Below are 19929 nucleotides of genomic sequence, written 5' to 3'. Positions count from 1 at the left end.
AGAGTCTGCATGATGGTCTTAACACACATTGAGGGTGACATGAACTAAGTACTAACAATTGGAATACTGTTTAGGAAGCTTTGGCGTAATCGTTATCTTACTGATCCTTACAGCATTGCTGTGAGATAGAGCTTAAGGTCAGGGAATTTGGGCATAAGTAAATATGATATGCTTATTAAGTGGTCAAGAAAGGTCTGGAACCCCCAATCTGTCTGTTTACAGAGCTCTTCTTCACTATTTTATTCTGGTTACTAGTTTAGGCTGACCATTGCCCCATTATCTATCTGGGTATACATTCAGTAAATCTGTTTTCTCTCCTATAAAGCCATAAACTAATGGTTAACAGAGTTCATTACGGGGATTTTGTACAGTCCATAAATGTACATATTCCTGAAAACTTGACAGTAAAGTGAAATCCTGCATGCCTTTATTTTCATACTGACTTCCCATGTATGTAAGTTTATATTACCTTCTGTGTCAGATGGACTCCTAAAATTTTGTGCAAATCAGGAGAGCCTGTGCTCCCTGCCCCCTGCATCTGTGCCATTAGTCTTCCTTGCACCGGCAGTAGGAGGCCAGAGCAGCTGAGAGAGGGAGCAGTGGGGCCCTGAGGGGGCCCTCATAGAGGACTCTAGCTCACACTGGCTGGTTCCCCACACGTGTGCCTTTCTTAAAAGGCATCATAAAGTCATTTATTCTGACCAGAACACACTTTAGAATTTTACTATGGAAAGATATTTTTAAATCCCTGTACATTTAGAAACTTAGCAAAAAAAAAAAAAAAAAACCCTGATAACTTAAGATTCAAAGAACTGAATGATATTAAAATAATAATGTGTGAAACTTGTGGGAACAGAGTGCAAATTTTCTTTGTATAATATCCTTTTTTTTTTTTTTTAATTTTTAAACTTTACAGTATTGTATTGGTTTTGCCAAATATCGAAATGAATCCGCCACAGGTATACATGTGTTCCCCATCCTGAACCCTCCTCCCTCCTCCCTCCCCATACCATCCCTCTGGGTCGTCCCAGGGGTAGAACTCTTTCCTTCTCTTCTCAATCAAGTTTTGTGAATTGTGAGGGCCACAAACTGTGCAGTTACATCTCTTGTATATTAGGTCTGAGTTGAGTCTTCGCTCCACCCTCAACGAAATTACTGAACATAAAGAATTCCCTGATTTGTAGATTCCATGACAGCAAAATCAGCATGTTAAGATGCCATAAAATGGGAACTGCCTGTATTGGCTTGGGATTTCTTAAGTCTAAATGTAACCATTTTAATATGTATTTTTTTAAATACAGGGTGTGAAGTTACCCCAGATGTGAATATTTCAGGCCAAAAATTTAACATTAAACTCCTCATTCCGGTTGCAGAGGGCATGAATGAAATCTGGCTTCGTTGTGACAATGTAAGTTTTCTGATTAAAAATAAACCTCAATTTGGGAGATGTCCCTGGTGGGTCCATTGGTTAAGACTCTGCGCTCTCAATGCACGGGTCATGGGTTCAATCCCCTGGTCAGGGAACTAAGATTCCACATGCACAGTGCAGCCAAAAAAAAAAAAAGTAAACCTAGGTTTTCTTTGCTTCCTTAGTGAGTTGATCATTCATTCTTATGTTTTATACTCAAAGGATTTATCATGTGATAGATTCCAAACCTCAGTATTTCTTTTCACAGGAAAAACAGTATGCACACTGGATGGCAGCCTGCAGATTGGCCTCCAAAGGCAAGACCATGGCAGACAGTTCTTACAACTTAGAAGTTCAGAATATTCTTTCCTTTCTGAAGATGCAGCATTTAAATCCAGATCCTCAGTTAATACCAGAGCAGATCACAACTGATATAAATCCTGAATGTCTGGTGTCCCCTCGCTATCTAAAAAAGTACAAGAACAAGCAGGTAAACGGTTTTCTACATATACTTTAGTTTCCCCTCTTAAACACAACTTTTTAGTCTTAATTGGTAGTCTTAATTTTGTATCAGGTGGTTAAAATATAAGGAAAAAATAGCTTTCAGTCAGTTTAAATTGGTCTTTTAAGAAAAGTCTTATTATTTTAATAGGATGGATAATGAGGTAGAGTAGTTGGGAGCATATTTATTCTAAGCCACCTGAGGAAATCACTCTGCTAACAGGATATTCTTTTCAGGGAATTGAGTATGGTCTTACTGCTTTGTGTTCCACAGTTCCATGCCATTTTATTCCTTAAATAAAGTAAGTCTGATACAGAGCACAGCCAGCATTTCCCAGCCAAATCTCTGATGACTCTTCTTGCCGTCGAAATGGACCTTTCCAGCTTTGGAAATAAACTTGACGTGGTTTATAGTCCACGTTTGACGTTGCCTTTTCTTAACATTAACAGTGAAAACCTAAGCCCGATTTGCATGTGACAACATTTGGTGAATTTTCATGGAAATTCACTGCTTTTGTTCCCTCTGTTTAGAATTCCTTTTCTGGAAATGACTACCGTAAAAGGATTGCTATTTCGGAAAATGGTTCTTCGGTCCAACACCAAAGGTTCTTTGCCAGGGGAGTTTCACTTGGGATAGCCCCCAGTATTCTTGACTTGATACCCAACATCATGCCTTAAAAGGGAAGAGGCTCCAACTTAGGAAGGGGGTGAAGAAGAACTTTGAAATAAATACTTCATTTTTATCTAGTTTCATTTTTATCTTTGTTAAGGAGTAATTTTAAAACGTTACGGGAAAGGCCCAATGATATACCCAGAACACTTGTTAATTCTTAACTTTAAATACAGTGTTTATATCATATGGGTCTGAAATCCCTTAGCTGGAAATGTTCAAAAGTTTTAATCACCAAGTAGTTGTCTTTTAAGTTGCAGAAGTTGTGTAAGCTACATGGAAATTGTTTATCCCATAGTCATATGATGTGGGAGTAGTGAGGAATGGAGGAAATGCCCTTGGAGCTGAGTGGAATGTAGATTGTAAGTTAACAAGGGAAACTGAATTGAGTACTAATTTCATTTTTTAATTCTTAGGTTAATTCATTTTAACGTTATTTATGAAGAGACTTGTTTGTAAAAGTGGATTCATTTGCCTTCAAAGTCAATGAATAGTTTCAAATCTTAGCAGTTTTACCATTTCACCATCAGGTATTAGGAATAAAAGATCTTAAACTATAATTGTGAAGATTGCCAAATGTTAGTTTAGCTGTCAGACAGGTACTGAATTGTCTTCCCAGAAGCCTTTAAAATGATAGGTTTAGCTGTAAAAAGATAAATTTTCTTTTGGTGAGTTCTTGACTACAAGTCAACTGAAGATTCTCTTGAGGACAAAGAATGTGTGGCTGTCCTTAACTGACAGGATAGTAGTATGTGTGTGGTCTGAGGTTAAGGAGCTTTCTAGCCTTGTCTTCCACATTGTCATCTTATCAAATGCACATTCATTTTGAATTCTCCTTTCCCTAACCAGGAGGTTGAGTCAAGTATTGCCCTGACACCTAGTAAGTGCTGATAAGCAGAGTTTAGTTGCTATTGTGTGTCATGTACTGTACTGTTTGTTGGACTTAGTGGCTCAGTAATTGGATTTTTTAAACTATATAATGCAGTGGCACTTAGGAGTCAGGTAGGTCTAAGCTGTGCAGGCCATGGGGTCATTCAGCCCTACCAGGGCATAAAGTCTTCAGGCGCATATAGCCTTTGTTACAATCTATTTTAATTCCCCAAGACTATCTATTAAACTTGCTATGGATATTTTTTACATAACTATGACTCCCAAACTGGATTTTTACATTTTAGAGGAAAGATTTATTCTTCGTTTTATTCATGTTAATCCAAATTGAAATGAACTGATATATTTGTAGCCACCACTCCTAGTGTAGTGTATGGCATATTTTTATTTTCCCTTCCAGGAAAAAGGATGCAAAAAAAAGATGGTAATTGAGGGGTTTGCTTTTCTTCTGTAAATAAAGAAACAGTATGGTCACTGCACTTATTTAATGCCTTCAACTATTTTCTGAAAAGCTGTGCATGGATCATATTATTTGACTCAATATAAGACAAGATTAAAGGCTTTTGAATATTAATTTTTTTTATCTTGCTACTAAAATAATTAGCTTTACCCTAATCAGTAAGAACTGGTACATGAAGGGGAAAAGGTTATTTGCGTTTTAAATTTTCTCCCTGCAAATTTCTACCCTTAATTTTAGTAACACTTAACAATCTAAAATAATGTGGAGTGTTTCTCAGTATTCTAAATGAAAAGTAATCACTGCTTTCTCATTTTCATTTTCATACTTGCATTTACTTTGCTTGGTTTCCAACTAAAGTCATTTTTTTGCATGGTTTTTGGCTGGAATTTTGGTTTACAGGTTACCGCAACTTTTTCTTTGCTTCATTGCCATTTTTTCTGATTGCCTTTTTTTTCTTTCTGCTTCCTTTTTCTTTTCCTCGCATTGCCATCTACAGCCAGGCTATATAAGAGATTTGGTAAGTTCTCCATATTTAAAAAAAAAAGAAAGAATTAAAAATATTTACAGCCCTAGCTACAGTCTCCCCTCATGAATTAATTTCCCTCTACTCTTTGAGCAAATAGGCACCCCAAAGTGAATAAATTTAAAAACTAACCTAATTACTCCTTTAGAAAAATTTTAAAATCATTGCAGTGATTTCTAGTGCTAGAAACCTGTATGGCAGGCACTCATTCTGATCGGATATCTTGGTACTGAACTTAAAACCCATCATGTATATGAGGATTAGAACTTGTGCTATCATATGTGTATGTACTTGAATAAGTCTCAACAATTATATATACCTACTAGTAGTACTTATTCTTTCTTGACATATGGAACTAAAATTAAGAAAAACTATGTATTGAAGTTTGGTTTGGAAAGTCATTAGTTTACTAAAATTCCCAAATGTAGCTTCAGATATTTTCTAATTTCATCTCTCGCAATACATAATTTTGGGGCATGGGGCACATAATTCAATGTTTTAATCTTTTTTTGTCTTGATTCTACCATGAAAGAATAATATCTGATAGTAAATATGATGTTTACTCATGTTTAGATAACAGCAAGAATCTTGGAGGCCCATCAGAATGTAGCTCAGATGAGTTTAATTGAAGCCAAGATGAGATTTATTCAAGCTTGGCAATCATTACCAGAATTCGGCATCACACACTTTATTGCAAGGTCAGTGGTTCTACTAAGCACTGGTGTGTAAACCTCAGTCTGTGCCTTCTTAATCGACTTCGTATAATTAGAAATTAAACATTTAAAGCTACCTACTGAGACCCATTAACCTATTACACAGTAAAATTTAAAGAATGTTGGAATGTATTTTCTATGCTTATCATTTTTTCATCAAAAATTTAAAGTGATTTCATTTCTCTTTTTACTCAGGCAAGAATAGCACTTTAAGAGTTAAAAAGTACATATCTTCAAGAAAAACAGACCAACATGTCCCCCTACCACCCCTGTTTTAAAACATGTATTTATGTTTTTAATTCTATAGGTTCCAAGGGGGCAAAAAAGAAGAACTTATTGGAATTGCATACAATAGACTGATTAGGATGGACGCCAGCACGGGAGATGCAATTAAAACCTGGCGTTTCAGTAATATGAAACAGTGGAATGTAAACTGGGAAATAAAAATGGTAAGCTGTAACCATGCTTCTTTAACACACACACATAGTCGATCTGCTAAAAATGAATTAATTAAGAAGAAAATGCCCTATAAATGTTTAAGATTCTTTGTGCCATTTCCTCTTAAAGTATAAAACATGCTTGGTTGTTCATTTCCTATTTGCCTATTTTATAAGTAGCCCAGATACTTATAAGAGCATAATATGTTACAATATTGGCTAATCTTTAAGGTTGTCTTTCTATAATGAATAAACGCTTTCCACTCAAAAATAGCAGCTACTCTTTAGTGAATGCCTACTTTGTGCCAAGCATGATACTAGATGCTTTACATCTGTACCCTATTTCTAAACGTTACCCCAGCCCTGCAAGGTACATGGATTATCCCCATGGTACAAATGAAGGCCATCGTTGTCCTTGACCACACACTGAGAATTAGGATTCAAACTGGGATACTTGGGGCTCTAAAGCCTGACACATCATGCTACCCCTCGCCTTGGAGTACATGACTCTCATTTAAACAGAATATTTCCCTAATAAGTCCTTTGTTTTAGGGTCATTGGATTTGTTGTACTGATTTCAATTACTTCATAGAATCTTGTATTTCTGAAATATTCAAACATGAAATCTAAAGGTTAAATAGCTAAACACAGGAAATAGGTTTTCTCCCAGGACTTGAAGGGAGACACTCATTAATTGAATCACCAGAGACCTTTTGGGAACTTAATGACCTAAGCCCCTTGCATTCAGCCTTCCTTTTCAGAAAAAGAAAATTAAAAAGGAGGAGGGGAGGGGCTAGTAAACTACTTATGCTTTTGGACTTGAAGGCATTATTAGTTTAGGATTTAAAAAAAAAAATTTTGAGGACCAGCGAGTATTTTGTGATCAGGACAGACCTTAAGTGTAGTGGCCTCACTTGGACCCAGCCGTCTGGACTTCTGCAGGGACTGATGGTTCTCTGTCTTTGTTCTAGGTCACTGTAGAGTTTGCAGATGAAGTACGGTTGTCCTTCATTTGCACTGAAGTAGATTGCAAAGTGGTTCATGAATTCATTGGTGGCTACATATTTCTCTCAACACGTGCAAAAGACCAAAATGAGAGTTTAGATGAAGAGATGTTCTACAAACTTACCAGTGGTTGGGTGTGAACAGAAATGCTGTGTAATGAAACTCCGTGGCCATAACAGTTGTTTAACTTTAAAAGCTGTTGTTTGTTATATGCTGCTTAATAAAGTAAGCTTGAAATTCATTATTTTATCATGAAAACTTTTTTGCCTTACCAGACCAGTTAATATGTGCACTAACAAGCACGACTATTAATCTGCTATCATGATACAATGTACGGACTTGAATATGGCACATGTTCCTTAGAGCCAGGAATTGAAACTGAAGTAGTGGGTAAGTTAGGAACAAAACATCACTGATTCAAGCTAGCCGAACTGTAAGAAACTCAAGCCATCTACTTTAAAGCTATCCAGGGCTTAAGCTATATGAAGTCTATTTATCATGTTTAATGCATGTGTTTTAATGTATGTTTAATTTGACCTCATAATTTTTCAAATATCCTACTTTTGGTAGCCATCTGTCATGCGTTCCCCCCCCAACCCCAAAATAAATTAGGCCTACAAAAGGTGCCTGGTATTTAATAATGTCATTGTTTGATCTTGAAGGAAAATGCTATTAGTCGTTATGCCTGGTTTGTTTTTGTCCTTGAATAAGCATGTATGTATATTGTCTTGTGTTTTTATTTTTACACCATATTGTATTACAACACTTTTAGTATTCACCAGCATATTCACTGTCTGCCTAAAACATGCAACTTTTGCATTACAATATGAAGTAAAGGTCTATGAAGTATGCATTTTGTGTAACTAATGTACAAACACAAATTTTATAAAATTGTACAGTTTTTTAAAAATCTACTCACAACTAGCAAATGGCTTAGATGTAGCATCTTTGCATTAATTAAATGCTCTTTAAAATATAATTAATGTGCAGTTTTAATATCTGCTAAATTAAGGATGACTTCATTATAGTCATGATTTGCCACAATGTCCTTAACTCTAATGCCTGGACTGGCCGTGTTCTAGTCTGTTGCGCTGTTACAACCTGCATTGGTGCTAGTCAGAAAATTCCTAGCTCACATAGCCCAAAAGGGTGCCAGGGAGGGGTAGATTACCAGTATTGTTCAATAATCCATGGTTTAAAGACTGTATAAATGCATTTTATTTTAAATAAAAGCAAAATCTTTTATTTAATGTTTCTTTTGTACTTCTTGTTTTTACTGTTCACATGACATTAACTGTGTAGACATGAACTTGCGCTTTTGTAAGTGCTGTACCTGCAGCTTGTGAGAACAGTGTGCTTAGTATTCTGCAGTGTCACCAGACAGGCGTACTTAATCTCGAAGATGGAGTCTTCCACTTCAGTCGAAACCCCTCATTTCTCCTACTACTTAAGGATGAACTGTAAAATATTTATGTTAGAAATGTAGCTATAAATAGAAATATAACAGATGAACTGACACTGCTGGCTTGAGGAGAGCTGATTTTAAACAGCAAAATGACTCAGTTTAAGAAAACACATTTTTAAATGAATTTACTCTGTATTGTTACTGCTATCACATCATCACTCAGACTCAAAACTTCAGTTCTCGACTTTCTCCTTTACCCCTTGCAATTAATAAGGCCAAGCCCTGGTGATATTTCGCTCATGCAGCCCAATGTCTTTCTTCTATCACTGTTCTCACTGTCCCCTGAATTCAGATCTTTGGCCTATGTCACATTCTCCATGGCTTTTCTTTGTACTCTAAGGCCAGGTCATAACAGGCCTTGCTCAGAAATTTAAGAGCTCCTTCCCATTAAAAAAAAAAATGTAATAATATGTTCCCGTTCCTCATCTTAAGTACAGGTCATCAGTTTATACAGTCACTTGCTAAAAGCCCCAAATGTATTTAGTCTATGGCACATACCTGCGTCCTTGCTGGTCCCACGGCCTCCCCACAAGGGAGAATAGCCTCTGTGCTGATTGTTTGGCCTCTGGTGGCCCTTCTGCCCTCCCAGGGATTTTGAGATTAGTTTAGCCCCAACACAGCTAAACTGTATTTCAGCTCTAGTAAATCCTGGGGTTGCTCACAGCATAAAAGCTAATGGTCCCCAGTCAAACGCTCAGAGGTCTTCTGTGGCCTGTTCCCCAGCTCAAACGGGGCAACTGCAGACACACTGCACTCACCAATCTCCATTCATTCCCCAAACCTTCTAGTCGCCACCTGTTCACATCTGAGCTTTCTAGCATTTTTAGAAATTTTAGAGGTCGAATGTTCTTTCATCTGTGAATACTTCCAACTTTCCTTGTAGCCAAACATTTTCTCTTACTCCTCTGAACTGCCACTGAATTTGGTCCTTTTTGGAACTTAAGAGCAGTCATCCTTATTAGAATTGAGTATATCCTATTGCCCCTAATAAATTATTACTTAAATTATTACTTCTTTGAGAACTGGATCTGAGCATCATGGTTTCTACCTAGGATCTATTAACATATATTTGTTTATTGAATATAGTGATGGTTGTTACAACTTGGAACTTTTCAGCCTCAGTTTAATATGGAGAAAACACATTTTGGATACTGTCTGCACTAAGAGGCATGCTAAGTGCTTTCACATACATTATCTCTTCTAAAAGTGTTAGTCACTTGGTCGTGTCCGACTCTTTGCAACCCCATGGGCTGTAGCCTTCCAGGCTCATCTGTCCATGGAATTCTCCAGGCAAGAATACTGGAGTGGGTTGCCATGACCTCCACCAGGGGATCTTCCTGACCCAGGGATAGAACCTAGGTCTCATGGATTGCAAGTAGATTCTTCACCATCTGAGCCACCAGGAAAGCCCTTTTTAAAAGATTCATGCAACTCCACCTCCTCATTTTATAGATGAAGCTCAGTGAGGCCAAGTAACCTGTTTGAAGTCACATGGCTATAACTGACATGCCAAGGCAGAGCTAGAAGTGGAACCCTGATTTCCATCCCCCTATCCAGTGGTACTTAGTGAATCCTGGGGAGCCCTATTGATGGTGGTCTCTACAGAGATGACAGCAGTCAATGAAAAGAATACTGCAGGGCCTCCAGAAACAGCTTCTGGTTTCTGCTCAGTAACTCATTTTCAGGTAGACACGAAGGCACAGGGGACAAGAGACTAAGCTCTCTTGCAACTCGTTCTCTTAACAACAGCAGTTTAAAGACCAGCTGGAAGCCCCTGACGCAGTTGGTCACTAATCTTCGCTTGGTACAAATTATTTTTTACGCAGCCTCGAACTTCGAAAGTCAAGGACTTAGAGACATGAACTTATTTTTCCCCGGGTATTACAGAGGGATAATTTGCAAAACTAAGATTTACAGTGTACACTGTGGTGATTTGATCTACATCTAGAAGGATGTAGATCATACACTCTACACATCACCACCTCAGAGACATGAACTTTGTGGAAGGAAAGCCACTTGGCAGTTCTTGGCCAATGTAGAAATAGTGCTTATTTCATTTTGTATTCCATAGTTTTGTGCTTTTTTATGTTAAAAGTCTTATTGAGGTGCTTTTAATCATTTATCAGTTAGTGATGTAGTGGGATCAGACCAATCTGGGTTCCTGGCCTTTAATTTATCTGGGAGATAACTGCACAGAGTTAAAGAAAATGTTTCAAGTACACAACAATTTACCTGTATTAAATGTAGTAGTTTCCCAGCAAAATATTAGGGTTTTTTTTTTTAACTCAAAACTTCTTTGATACTCTGGATTGCATCCTTATACTTTTGTTTCTACCCCCTATAATTGTTGGACAAGGGCTGCTGCTGTGTTTGACCATCAGTCGAAACATGGTAACATTCACTGCTCTGATAATTCAGAAAATAAGAACAGGACTTTCTGAGATCCATCCCTTTGTGACATAGTATCATCACTGATACTTCTTGAATGCCTCTCCTCCACCCATGACCTTGCACAGCTGCCGCCTATCATCTATGCTTTATTCTAAAAATGCAGATGCTGGTTCCAAATAATCCCGCCACCCCCTCTCCCAAAATGTTTTTGTGGCTCCTGTAGCTGTTCCCTCTTTTAGTGGCTATAAAGTTGCAAAGGAAAGGCAGGGATGAACTGACTTGCTGTGTGGGGGGTGTAGGCCTAATAAACATGTACAATAAGAAGTGGATTCAGTTCTTACTCTGCTGATAAAGTTCCTGTCATTTCCACACAGAACTGCCTAGGAAAAAGTTGTTTACTGAAAGCTCTGTGCTCTTCAGCAAATTAACTTTATCTGTTTGAACTGCTTTGGCCTGGCAGGTCAAGAATGGGGGAGGGAGGTGGCAGAGAGAGTGACAGGAAATGGGAAATTGTCAATCTGGGTAAGAGGAATGAATCTCTCCCAGTGGATGGCAGAGCCACCCAGCACAGGAAACAGGGTAGCAAAAAAGCCTTATCTGGTGACCTGATTTCCCGTTGTGCTGATTCCTCTCTTGCTTTCTCTGCTTTATTTAATAAACAACACTAAGTTTCCCAGGCTGAGTGTGTACATTAAAATTCTCTATTTATTCTTGTAATAAACAGTTATCAGCACACACACACACACACACACACACACACTCACCTAGTTGAGTTTCTCTTTTGATGTCTGTGCCTGGGCCTGCATATTACTAAAAATTACAGGCACTTAAAATAATTTGAGACCATTATTTCTTGAGATCTAATTATAATCTCAGCTTCACTGGCCAAGCATTATCTCTTACTACTCAGGGAAATGGTCCAAGTTCAGTGTTAATTAAATTTGTGATAAAAACACCACAACCAACCAGACAGGTTTAGCATACCTGTATTAGTATGGTTTGCAGATATTGGACAATTTAAAAAAAAACAACAACACTTTTTTGAGCATAAATTCTCATCTCAAATCCAAATTTCATGAACTTAATTTTTATGACCAAGTAAAATTGAAGTAAACACATTAACTATCAGGTTTATTGATTGGAACATCTACCCTTGCCTAATTATAAATTCAGTTAGCACTTAGAAGGAATATTTAGAAAACAGCATGTTTTGTATTCCAGGAGCACAAAGGGCCAAGAATAGCCAAGACACTCCTAGAGAACAAGTATGGCCTTTCAGACAGCAAGAAGTCCTATAACTATAGTATACTTAACACTAGACAGAAAGTGTCACATTGGCACAGAGATCCCAAATAGACCCCAGAAGCAAACATGCCCACATAGGGAAACAATTTCCAAGAGCCAGCCTTGCAGATCAGTGTGAAACAGGAGGACTTCCCACCGAGCTTTGCTGGTGTTTAGGGAAGGAATTTGGATCACTGACCTCATCTGTGAATGCAGTAGTCCAGGTGAATTCCAAATGGATTAAATATTTAAATAGAGAATGGGAAAGCATGTAACTGTTAAAAGATAACATAAGAGATCATTCAGTGAGGAAAGATTTGTGTATTAAGACACAAAAAGTACAAACCAGTTACATTAAGATGAAAACTAAGATATTATGAAGTGTAAAAAGGCACACTGGACCGGATATTTTCAACACATAGTTGACAGAGGATTACCATCTGGAATATAAATACACATGCGTGCTGATGAAGCCAAAAGAAAAATGGACATGTGATGGTTGTCCATTCTCTTGTGGCTCAGTGGTAGAGAATCCACCTGCCAGTGCAAGAGACACGGATTCCACCCCAGATCCAGGAAGATCCCACATGCCACGAAGCAACTAAGCCTGTGCACCACAACTATTGAGCCTGTGCTCTAGAGCCTGGGGGCCACAAGTACTGAAGCTCATGAGCCCTAAAGCCCGTGCTTCCCAACAAGAGAAGCCATTGCAGTGAGAAACCCATGCTCCACAACTAGAGAGTAGCCCCCGCTCACTGCAACTAGAGAAAAGCCCATGCAGCAACAAAGACCCAATGTAGCCAAAAGTAAATAAATGAAAGTATTTTTAAAAACTGGACAGAACACTGGAATGGGTACTTGACAAAAGAGGAAAGCTGAATGGCCAATCTACCAAAAAAAAAAAAAATCTGTTCAACTCTACTAGTATTCTAGAAAACGGAGGAAAAAGCAAAATTAAATTGGTTGTATTTAAATACAATTAAAATACAGCTTCACACGTACCACACTGGCAAAATTTTCAAAGTCTGACAATATCAAATATTGGCCAGGATGTGAGATAACCGGAATACTTCGTGGAGTATAAACTGGAACAGAGCCCTGCACAAACACTTTGAGATCACCTGGTAAAATGGACGATGTATCCTCAAAGCCAGCAACCCTACGCCTAAGTATGTGCAGAACCTGGAGAAACGCACATGTGCAAACCAGGAGACATACATGCAAGTACACATTGCAGAGCTACTTATAAAGCAAAACCGGAGAAATCAAACATCCATCACAGTAGAATGGGTAAAATATAAGACAGTCATAAAATGGAATCAAAATAGTGAATACATTCCAATACACAAAAGAACAGATTAATCTCAACCTAATGAATCAAAAATCTAGTTTGTAGAATACATAATATGATTCTAGTTTTAAAATGTGCAAGATGTTTTAACATGAAAAATGGAAGCAAGTGAGTCTTGCTCTTGACAGCTGACACTCTGTCTTTCTGATAGACTTTCCTGGGTCTGAACTAGATCAGCACATGGTGGCCCCTCCTGCCAAGTGAACCACTAGTTGGTTGACTGTTGTGCTGCCCTGGTTTATGAATAGAGTTAACGAGCCCAAGGTCAGGGGTTCAGTCCCCATGTGGCCCAGTTGGCTTTGCTCTGTTTCATGCTCACAGGAGGCACCATTGTTCTGTAAACATGCAGGCTGAGTCACATGAGTGAGACCAATGAACAGACCAAGAACAGATCAATCAGTTCAAGCAGAAAATCAACATTAAGCTAGCTCAAGGCTCTGGTCAATATACAAATACCAGCATTGTTAAGCATTTGTGAAGATGTCAACCCAAAACCCTATTAAACCAGCCAGGTCCTAGGAGAGGAATCAGGTAACTTACTTGACACTTTCCCTTGATGCCTACTTTAGTATTAAGTTGTGTTCTTGAAATCCAGCTTTCTACAGGTGCTGAATTTGTAAGACAGCGATTCTGAACGAAATGTTGATTCTCAAGAAATTAGGCTGTTATGATTGGAAAGTGCTTTATAAATATCTGATCAGGAAGACAACAAGATAGGAATGAAGATAAAAGCCACTGCTTACGTAAGCAGGGCAGAAAATACCTGGGATCTATTTTGATTTGTTGTTTTTAAAATGTTCCTATTCATACAGAAAGTACCAGAGTAAGGAATGATGATAGGTAAATAAAACTGATAGAAGACTTTTTAAAAATAATGGCTCAGTAAGACTAATTCAGTGCTGCTTCATTGAGGATAGAAAAAGACACGTAGAATCATGGACTAAACAAGATACATATCAGGTGTTCTTTCAAGGGTATATTTGGGAAAGCCATCATTTGTACCAGGGGGTGATGATACCGCTGATCTGTACCAAAGGCAGGGAAAAGGAAGCTTCAAAAGTAGGTTCAACAGGGAAGAAACTTACTTAACAAGAACATAGAACAGACAGCAAATACTGGAGACTGTTATGAGGTCATCTTTGTCACTCAGGTTCGACTTTTATTTCTAAATGTTATACTCAAGAAATTATTCAAAGTTTGTATAATCAGCCTATATGTCTTTACAGAAGATTTGGAAACGCCTCAGTTTCAAAAGCAGCCTGAATGTCTTGCCCTAAATAGGTTATGCTTCTTTCTGATTGGGTTTCAGTCTCATTTCAGTGCTCCAAGTACTTGCCATCTGGCAGTAGTTTAGAAACTTCCTTTTGCTTTCTCATAAATTTTGTTGAAAGCAACCACATAATGAAGAGTAAATGCCGTCTACTTATCCTTAGCAGGAAGCCGGAACTGAGTTCCTTGCAACGCCCTACCCAGGCCTGGTTGTACTGTGTAGATGGAGGCCTACTCTGTGAGCCTGACTCCTTCCACATGCCCAGAATTCCTCCTATGAAGATCTTTAAAGAGGGGACTGGACAGATGTTTTCTTTCATCTTCACTAGTTAAGATAAATCTGTGGAATGCAGAAAATTTATAGGGTTCTTTGTTTGTTTGTTTGTATTTTTAGGCAAACAAAATGAATTTTAAATGTTTCTTCTAGTCCCAAGAACTGCCTGAGATCAAATTATGTTGATTTTTAAGCAAAAATGACTTCTAACCTATGAGATGTGATTACAAACCTTGCCCTTGATTTATATTCCGAGAAACTGCACTAAGAAGTTGTATTCCATAAAAGCCTGGGTCACAGTATTTTGCAACCTGTTAGGCAACTATTTAAAAAACTATTACACACACTATTATGTGTGTGTAATAACTGATTGGTACATGATTAATTGAATTCTGTCTCTAAGTAAGAGGTCACAAATTACTGGAGGCCAGTCAGTTCATTTTGTTCCAAGAATCTATAAATTCAGATGAGTTCCTCAGTGAAGCAGGTAAAGCTGCATGGTTCACTAGTGTTTTGAAAAAGGGAGAAGTTTTCCTGGTAATTTGAAAATCAATGTAGATTCCTAAAATTGAAGCTGGAGAAGTAGAAGGCAAAGAGCTGTTAACTTAAAAACAATCAAGAAGAAAGTACTATATTGTGACGTAGGGTCCAGAAATGAAGAGACTGTAATAATCGTGGAAGACAGCACAGGAGGTTTGGTACCTGTCACATGACTATTTACGACTAACTGCCAAGCCAGCGATGGCGGTGATAAGCGCTCATGAGGCTGAGGAGGCCACGGGCCAGAGCAGCCCAGTAGCAATGCCTGACCACAGGGACACTGGTGGGGCCTTGAAGGACATGGAGACAGCCTAGGGGGTGCAGGGGTCGGGGAAGGGGGGCAGCCCTGGAAGCAAGAGGGTTGGAAGCAAAGTTCCAGGTGACTGAGAAAAATCCCAGTCCTGACATGAGGAAATGGTAGGTGCTTCATAAATACATGTGAAACCCTAAAAGAGGGATTAAAAAAAAAGAAAATGATTAAAATGCTCAGAGACATCGGTGGAATAATGTGGTGTTTGAGTTATTCAAATGAAGCTAAATTTAGCCACCTGTTTCAGAAGTACAGATGGGGAAACCAGAATGTGAGGGAGACAAGCCCTTCAAAATCATCCTGAAGAAACACGGGAAATAATACACACATGTAAAGCATCAACTATAACCTTAGTGTAAATATCCATATTTTCAAAAAGCAGTGGAGGGACGAAGATGAGAAGGCAACAAGAGCAAGAAAAGAGGTCTTATAAAAACACAACATGAAGAAGGATAGCACACTGAAGCTTCCAAAACAAGATGTCCTGGAGAAGACCCCTGGGAAGGCCAACATCCATCTGAAAAGATGGTCCTCGCATTTCAGGCTGAGAAGGGAGACACCGGAAACAGACCAGAGCATGTGAGTGTCCTCAGGGATCCAGAGCAGGAGGGACTCACAGGCCGGCGCCCAGAGTGGAGCGTGGGAAGCTCCCTGCTTCACGTGAGTGTGTGGGAACTCTGACCGTGAGCAGATGGGCCGAGTTCTGTTTTTCTACAACAAGTTGTGGTGCTAAGAGAAACTTCTGTGAAGGGATCTGAAAAGACTGTCACCACAAATAAGTCTTCAAAGAGAGTTCTTTCTGGCAAATTCCATCTAGGTCCTTTAAAGAAATATGACACCAAACCCCAACAGTATGTAAAACAAGAAACAGACCAATGGAGCCCTGTTCTTCCCACGGGGTGGGCGACCATGAGTCTCAGAGGCACTTGCCCTGACAATCCTCTGTGTTCCCCCAAGACCCTCCTTATTCATTAAGTGAGTGCCAGCCTTAGAAATGAGAGGTGCCCGGTTATGCCTCCCCAGTGCCTGATGGACTAGGAAAAACAAGGTGCTCGAAACATTTTCCCTGAATGAATGAGGTTAGGAATTCCAAACAAAAGGGAAAGATTTCTTTTAACAATGTGAAGGCTGGGAGGTGGCAGTTGCTAATGAAAGATACTCAGAAGGAAGTGTACTCCAGGCCTGAGGGTGAATATGGTTATATACTTGGTTTTTTTTTTATTAGCCAGCTGGGGATTATTTATTTTACTATTTTTAGGTCCAAAAATCTTAGCCTTCTCTTCCCTACCGCTAGCTGTTTTGAAGTTACAAAATAGAGCCAATTGGAATACTGGCCCCAGCAAAATATCCCAGAGACAGGTGCCCTCAAAACAAAAAAAATAAAATTAAAAAAGCAAACATTTCACATTATATGGATACATCAAAATATCAAGCTTAAATTATACACAATTTTTATCTGTCAGTTATGCCTAAATAAGGATAGACAAAAAAGAAATAAAAATAAATAGTATTATTAAAAAAGCAAACAAGAAAAAAAGATTTGGGGGTTGTTTATCATTTCATGCTAGGAATTTGAAGCCAATCTGATGGAGATAAAATTAAGGTATTAACTTCCAAGTTCACTGAAAGGGCAGGAGCCCTTTTCTAATTTCTTTTCAGCCAAACCTTCCCCAGTGGGATCTCATCACGTCAATTCCCCAAATATCAGAGGCAGTCACACTGGAATTAAACAGAAAAGTTTTTTCAAAGACAAATACAAATAAATTTTTAAAATGTGATCTCTGCCCCATTTTTCTCCACTAATAATAACTAACATTTGTTGAGCAAGAACTTGGCCAAGCACTTTACACATACTTCATCTCATTTAAACCTCACAAAACCCTATGATGGATCGGAACTATGGGGAAATTAAGGAGTTTTTTCAAAGCCACAGAGCTAATAAATGGTTCCAAAGCTTGTAATCTTCAACCACTGTTCTCCCCCATTAATATGGATAATTGGATGTTGCCTAGAAAAGTGCAACAACCAGAACAGCCCATGATCCATGCATCAATTCACTTTTTAAATTTTATGCTCAGTCCTGTCTGACCCTTTGTGACCCTGTGGACTGCAGCCCACCAGGCTCCTCTGTCCATGGGATTATCCCAGCAAGAATACTGGAGTGGGTTGCCATTTCCTTCTCCAGGGGACCTTCCTGACCCAGGGATCGAATGTGCATCTCCTGCATTTGCAGGTGGATTCTTTACCACTGAGACACCTGGGAAGCCCTTTAAGTTTTATACACATTTTTAAAACTTTTTACTATGGAAAAATGCAAACATATATAAAGAAAACAGTATAATGAACTCCCATGTATCCATCATATGAATTTAACAATTACCAATATCCTATCATTTTTGCATCTCCTTTACCTCTTCCTATTCCTCACTCAATTATTATGTTCACTGACATGCATGAATCTCAGCTGTACAGCCTGACAAATGGATGCAAACCTGTAATCCACATTCCTCATACAATTCAGAACATTTTTGTCTCCCTGGAAAGAACCTCCATGTCTTCCCAGTCCTCAGAGGCAACCATTCTTTTTTGTTGTTTTTCTAAACTTAGGTTTTCTTCTTCTAGAATTTCTATAAAAGGAATCACACAGCATGTCCTCGTCTGGCTTTTTGAGATTTATCCAAAGTTGTTGGATATATCACAAGCTCATTGTCTGTATGAACACTCCACAATTTGTCTATCCATTCTCCTACTGAGGCACATGTGGGATGTTTCCATTCTCAAGCTATTATGAATAAAGCTACTGTGAACATTCTTATACAAGCCTTTTTGTGAACATGTGTTTCATTTCTCTCTGGGAGTGGAATTTCCAAGTCAAAGGGTAGGTGTATGTTTGATTTTTATCTGAAACTACTAGGCCTTTTTCCAAAGTGGACATACTCTCTTTATATTTCCACTAGCAATTGATGGGTGTTGGTTATAGACTCATTGACATTAGATGTTGTCAGTCTTTTAAATTTTAGCCATTCTAATGAGTGTGTCTATGCCCCGACCAGTAATGCTGAAGAAGCTGAACAGTTCTATGAAGACCTACAAGACCTTTTAGAACTAATACCCAAAAAAGATGTCCTTTTCATTATAGGGGACTGGAATGCAAAAGTAGGAAGTCAAGAAACACCTGGAGTAACCGGCAAATATGGCCTTGGAGTACAGAATGAAGCAGGGCAAAGGCTAATAGAGTTCTGCCAAGAGAATGCACTGGTCATAGCAAACACCCTATTCCAACAACACAAGAGAAGACTCTACACATGGACATCACCAGATGGTCAACACTGAAATCAGATTGATTATGTTCTTTGCAGCCAAAGATGGAGAAGCTCTATACAGCAAAAAAAAAACCAGGAGCTGACTGTGGCTCAGATCATGAACTCCTTATTGCCAAATTCAGACTGAAATTGAAGAAAGTGGAGAAAACCACTAGGCCATTCAGGTATGACCTAAATCAAACCCCTTATAACTATACAGTGGAAGTGACAAAGAGATTTAAGGGACTAGATCTGATATACAGAGTGCCTGATGAACTATGGATGGAGGTTCATGACATTGTACAGGAGACAGGAATCAAGACCATCCCCAAGAAAAAGACATGCAAAAAAGCAAAATGACTGTCCGAGGAGGCCTTACAAATAGCTGTGAAAAGAAGAGAAGTGAAAAGCAAAAGAGAAAAGGAAAGATATACCCATTTGAATGCAGAGTTCCAAAGAATAGCAAGGAGAGATAAGAAAGCCTTCTTCAGCGATCAATGCAAAGAAATAGAGGAAAACAATAGAATGAGAAAGACTAGAGATCTCTTCAAGAAAAATAGAGATACCAAGGGAATATTTCATGCAAAGATGGGCTCGATAAAGGACAGAAATGATATGGACCTGACAGAAGCAGGAGATATTAAGAAGAGGTAGCAAGAATACACAGAAGAACTGTACAAAAGAGATCTTCACAACCCAGATAATCACAATTGTGTGGTCACTCACCTAGAGCCAGACATCCTGGGATGTGAAGTCAAGTGGGCCTTAGGAAGCATCAGTACAAACAAAGCTAGTGGAGGTGATGGAATTCCAGTTGAGCTATTTCAAATCCTGGAAGATGATGCTGTGAAAGTGCTGCACTCAATATGCCAGCAAATTTGAAAAACTCAGCAATGGCCACCGGACTGGAAAAGGTCTGTTTCATTCCAATCCCAAAGAAAGGCAATGCCAAAGAATGCTCAAACTACTACACAATTGCACTCATCTCACATGCTAGTGAAGTGATGCTTAAAATTCTCCAAGCCAGGCTTCAGCAATATATGAACTGCGAACTTCCAGATGTTCCAGCTGGTTTTAGAAAAGGCAGAGGAACCCGAGATCAAATTGCCAACATCTGCTGGATCACCGAAAAAGCAAG

The 19929-nt window shown here is 38.7% G+C and overlaps 1 protein-coding gene across 7 annotated transcripts in view; it reads left to right on the top strand.

Moving 5' to 3' along the window:
• Positions 1-7855, top strand: part of FERMT2 (FERM domain containing kindlin 2) — a 77039-nt gene extending 69184 nt beyond the window's left edge. For 3 of the 7 annotated variants that reach the window (XM_070797615.1, XM_019968920.2, XM_019968918.2), the window contains 7 exons: positions 1302-1408; positions 1677-1898; positions 3868-3891; positions 4424-4444; positions 5024-5148; positions 5471-5612; positions 6572-7855. In XM_070797615.1, coding sequence (XP_070653716.1) covers positions 1302-1408; positions 1677-1898; positions 3868-3891; positions 4424-4444; positions 5024-5148; positions 5471-5612; positions 6572-6745 — 815 coding nt within the window. In that variant the 3' untranslated portion in view covers positions 6746-7855. The remainder of the gene's footprint in view (positions 1-1301; positions 1409-1676; positions 1899-3867; positions 3892-4423; positions 4445-5023; positions 5149-5470; positions 5613-6571) is intronic. The other 4 variants (XM_019968922.2, XM_019968919.2, XM_019968923.2 and 1 more) reach the window with 2 other exon arrangements.
• Positions 7856-19929: the final 12074 nt, after the last annotated feature.

Source organism: Bos indicus, chromosome 10, assembly GCF_029378745.1.
Source record: "Bos indicus isolate NIAB-ARS_2022 breed Sahiwal x Tharparkar chromosome 10, NIAB-ARS_B.indTharparkar_mat_pri_1.0, whole genome shotgun sequence".
NCBI lineage: Eukaryota > Metazoa > Chordata > Mammalia > Artiodactyla > Bovidae > Bos > Bos indicus.
Note: the sequence above shows the minus strand (reverse complement) of the source record. Positions and strands in the feature narration are given on the sequence as shown.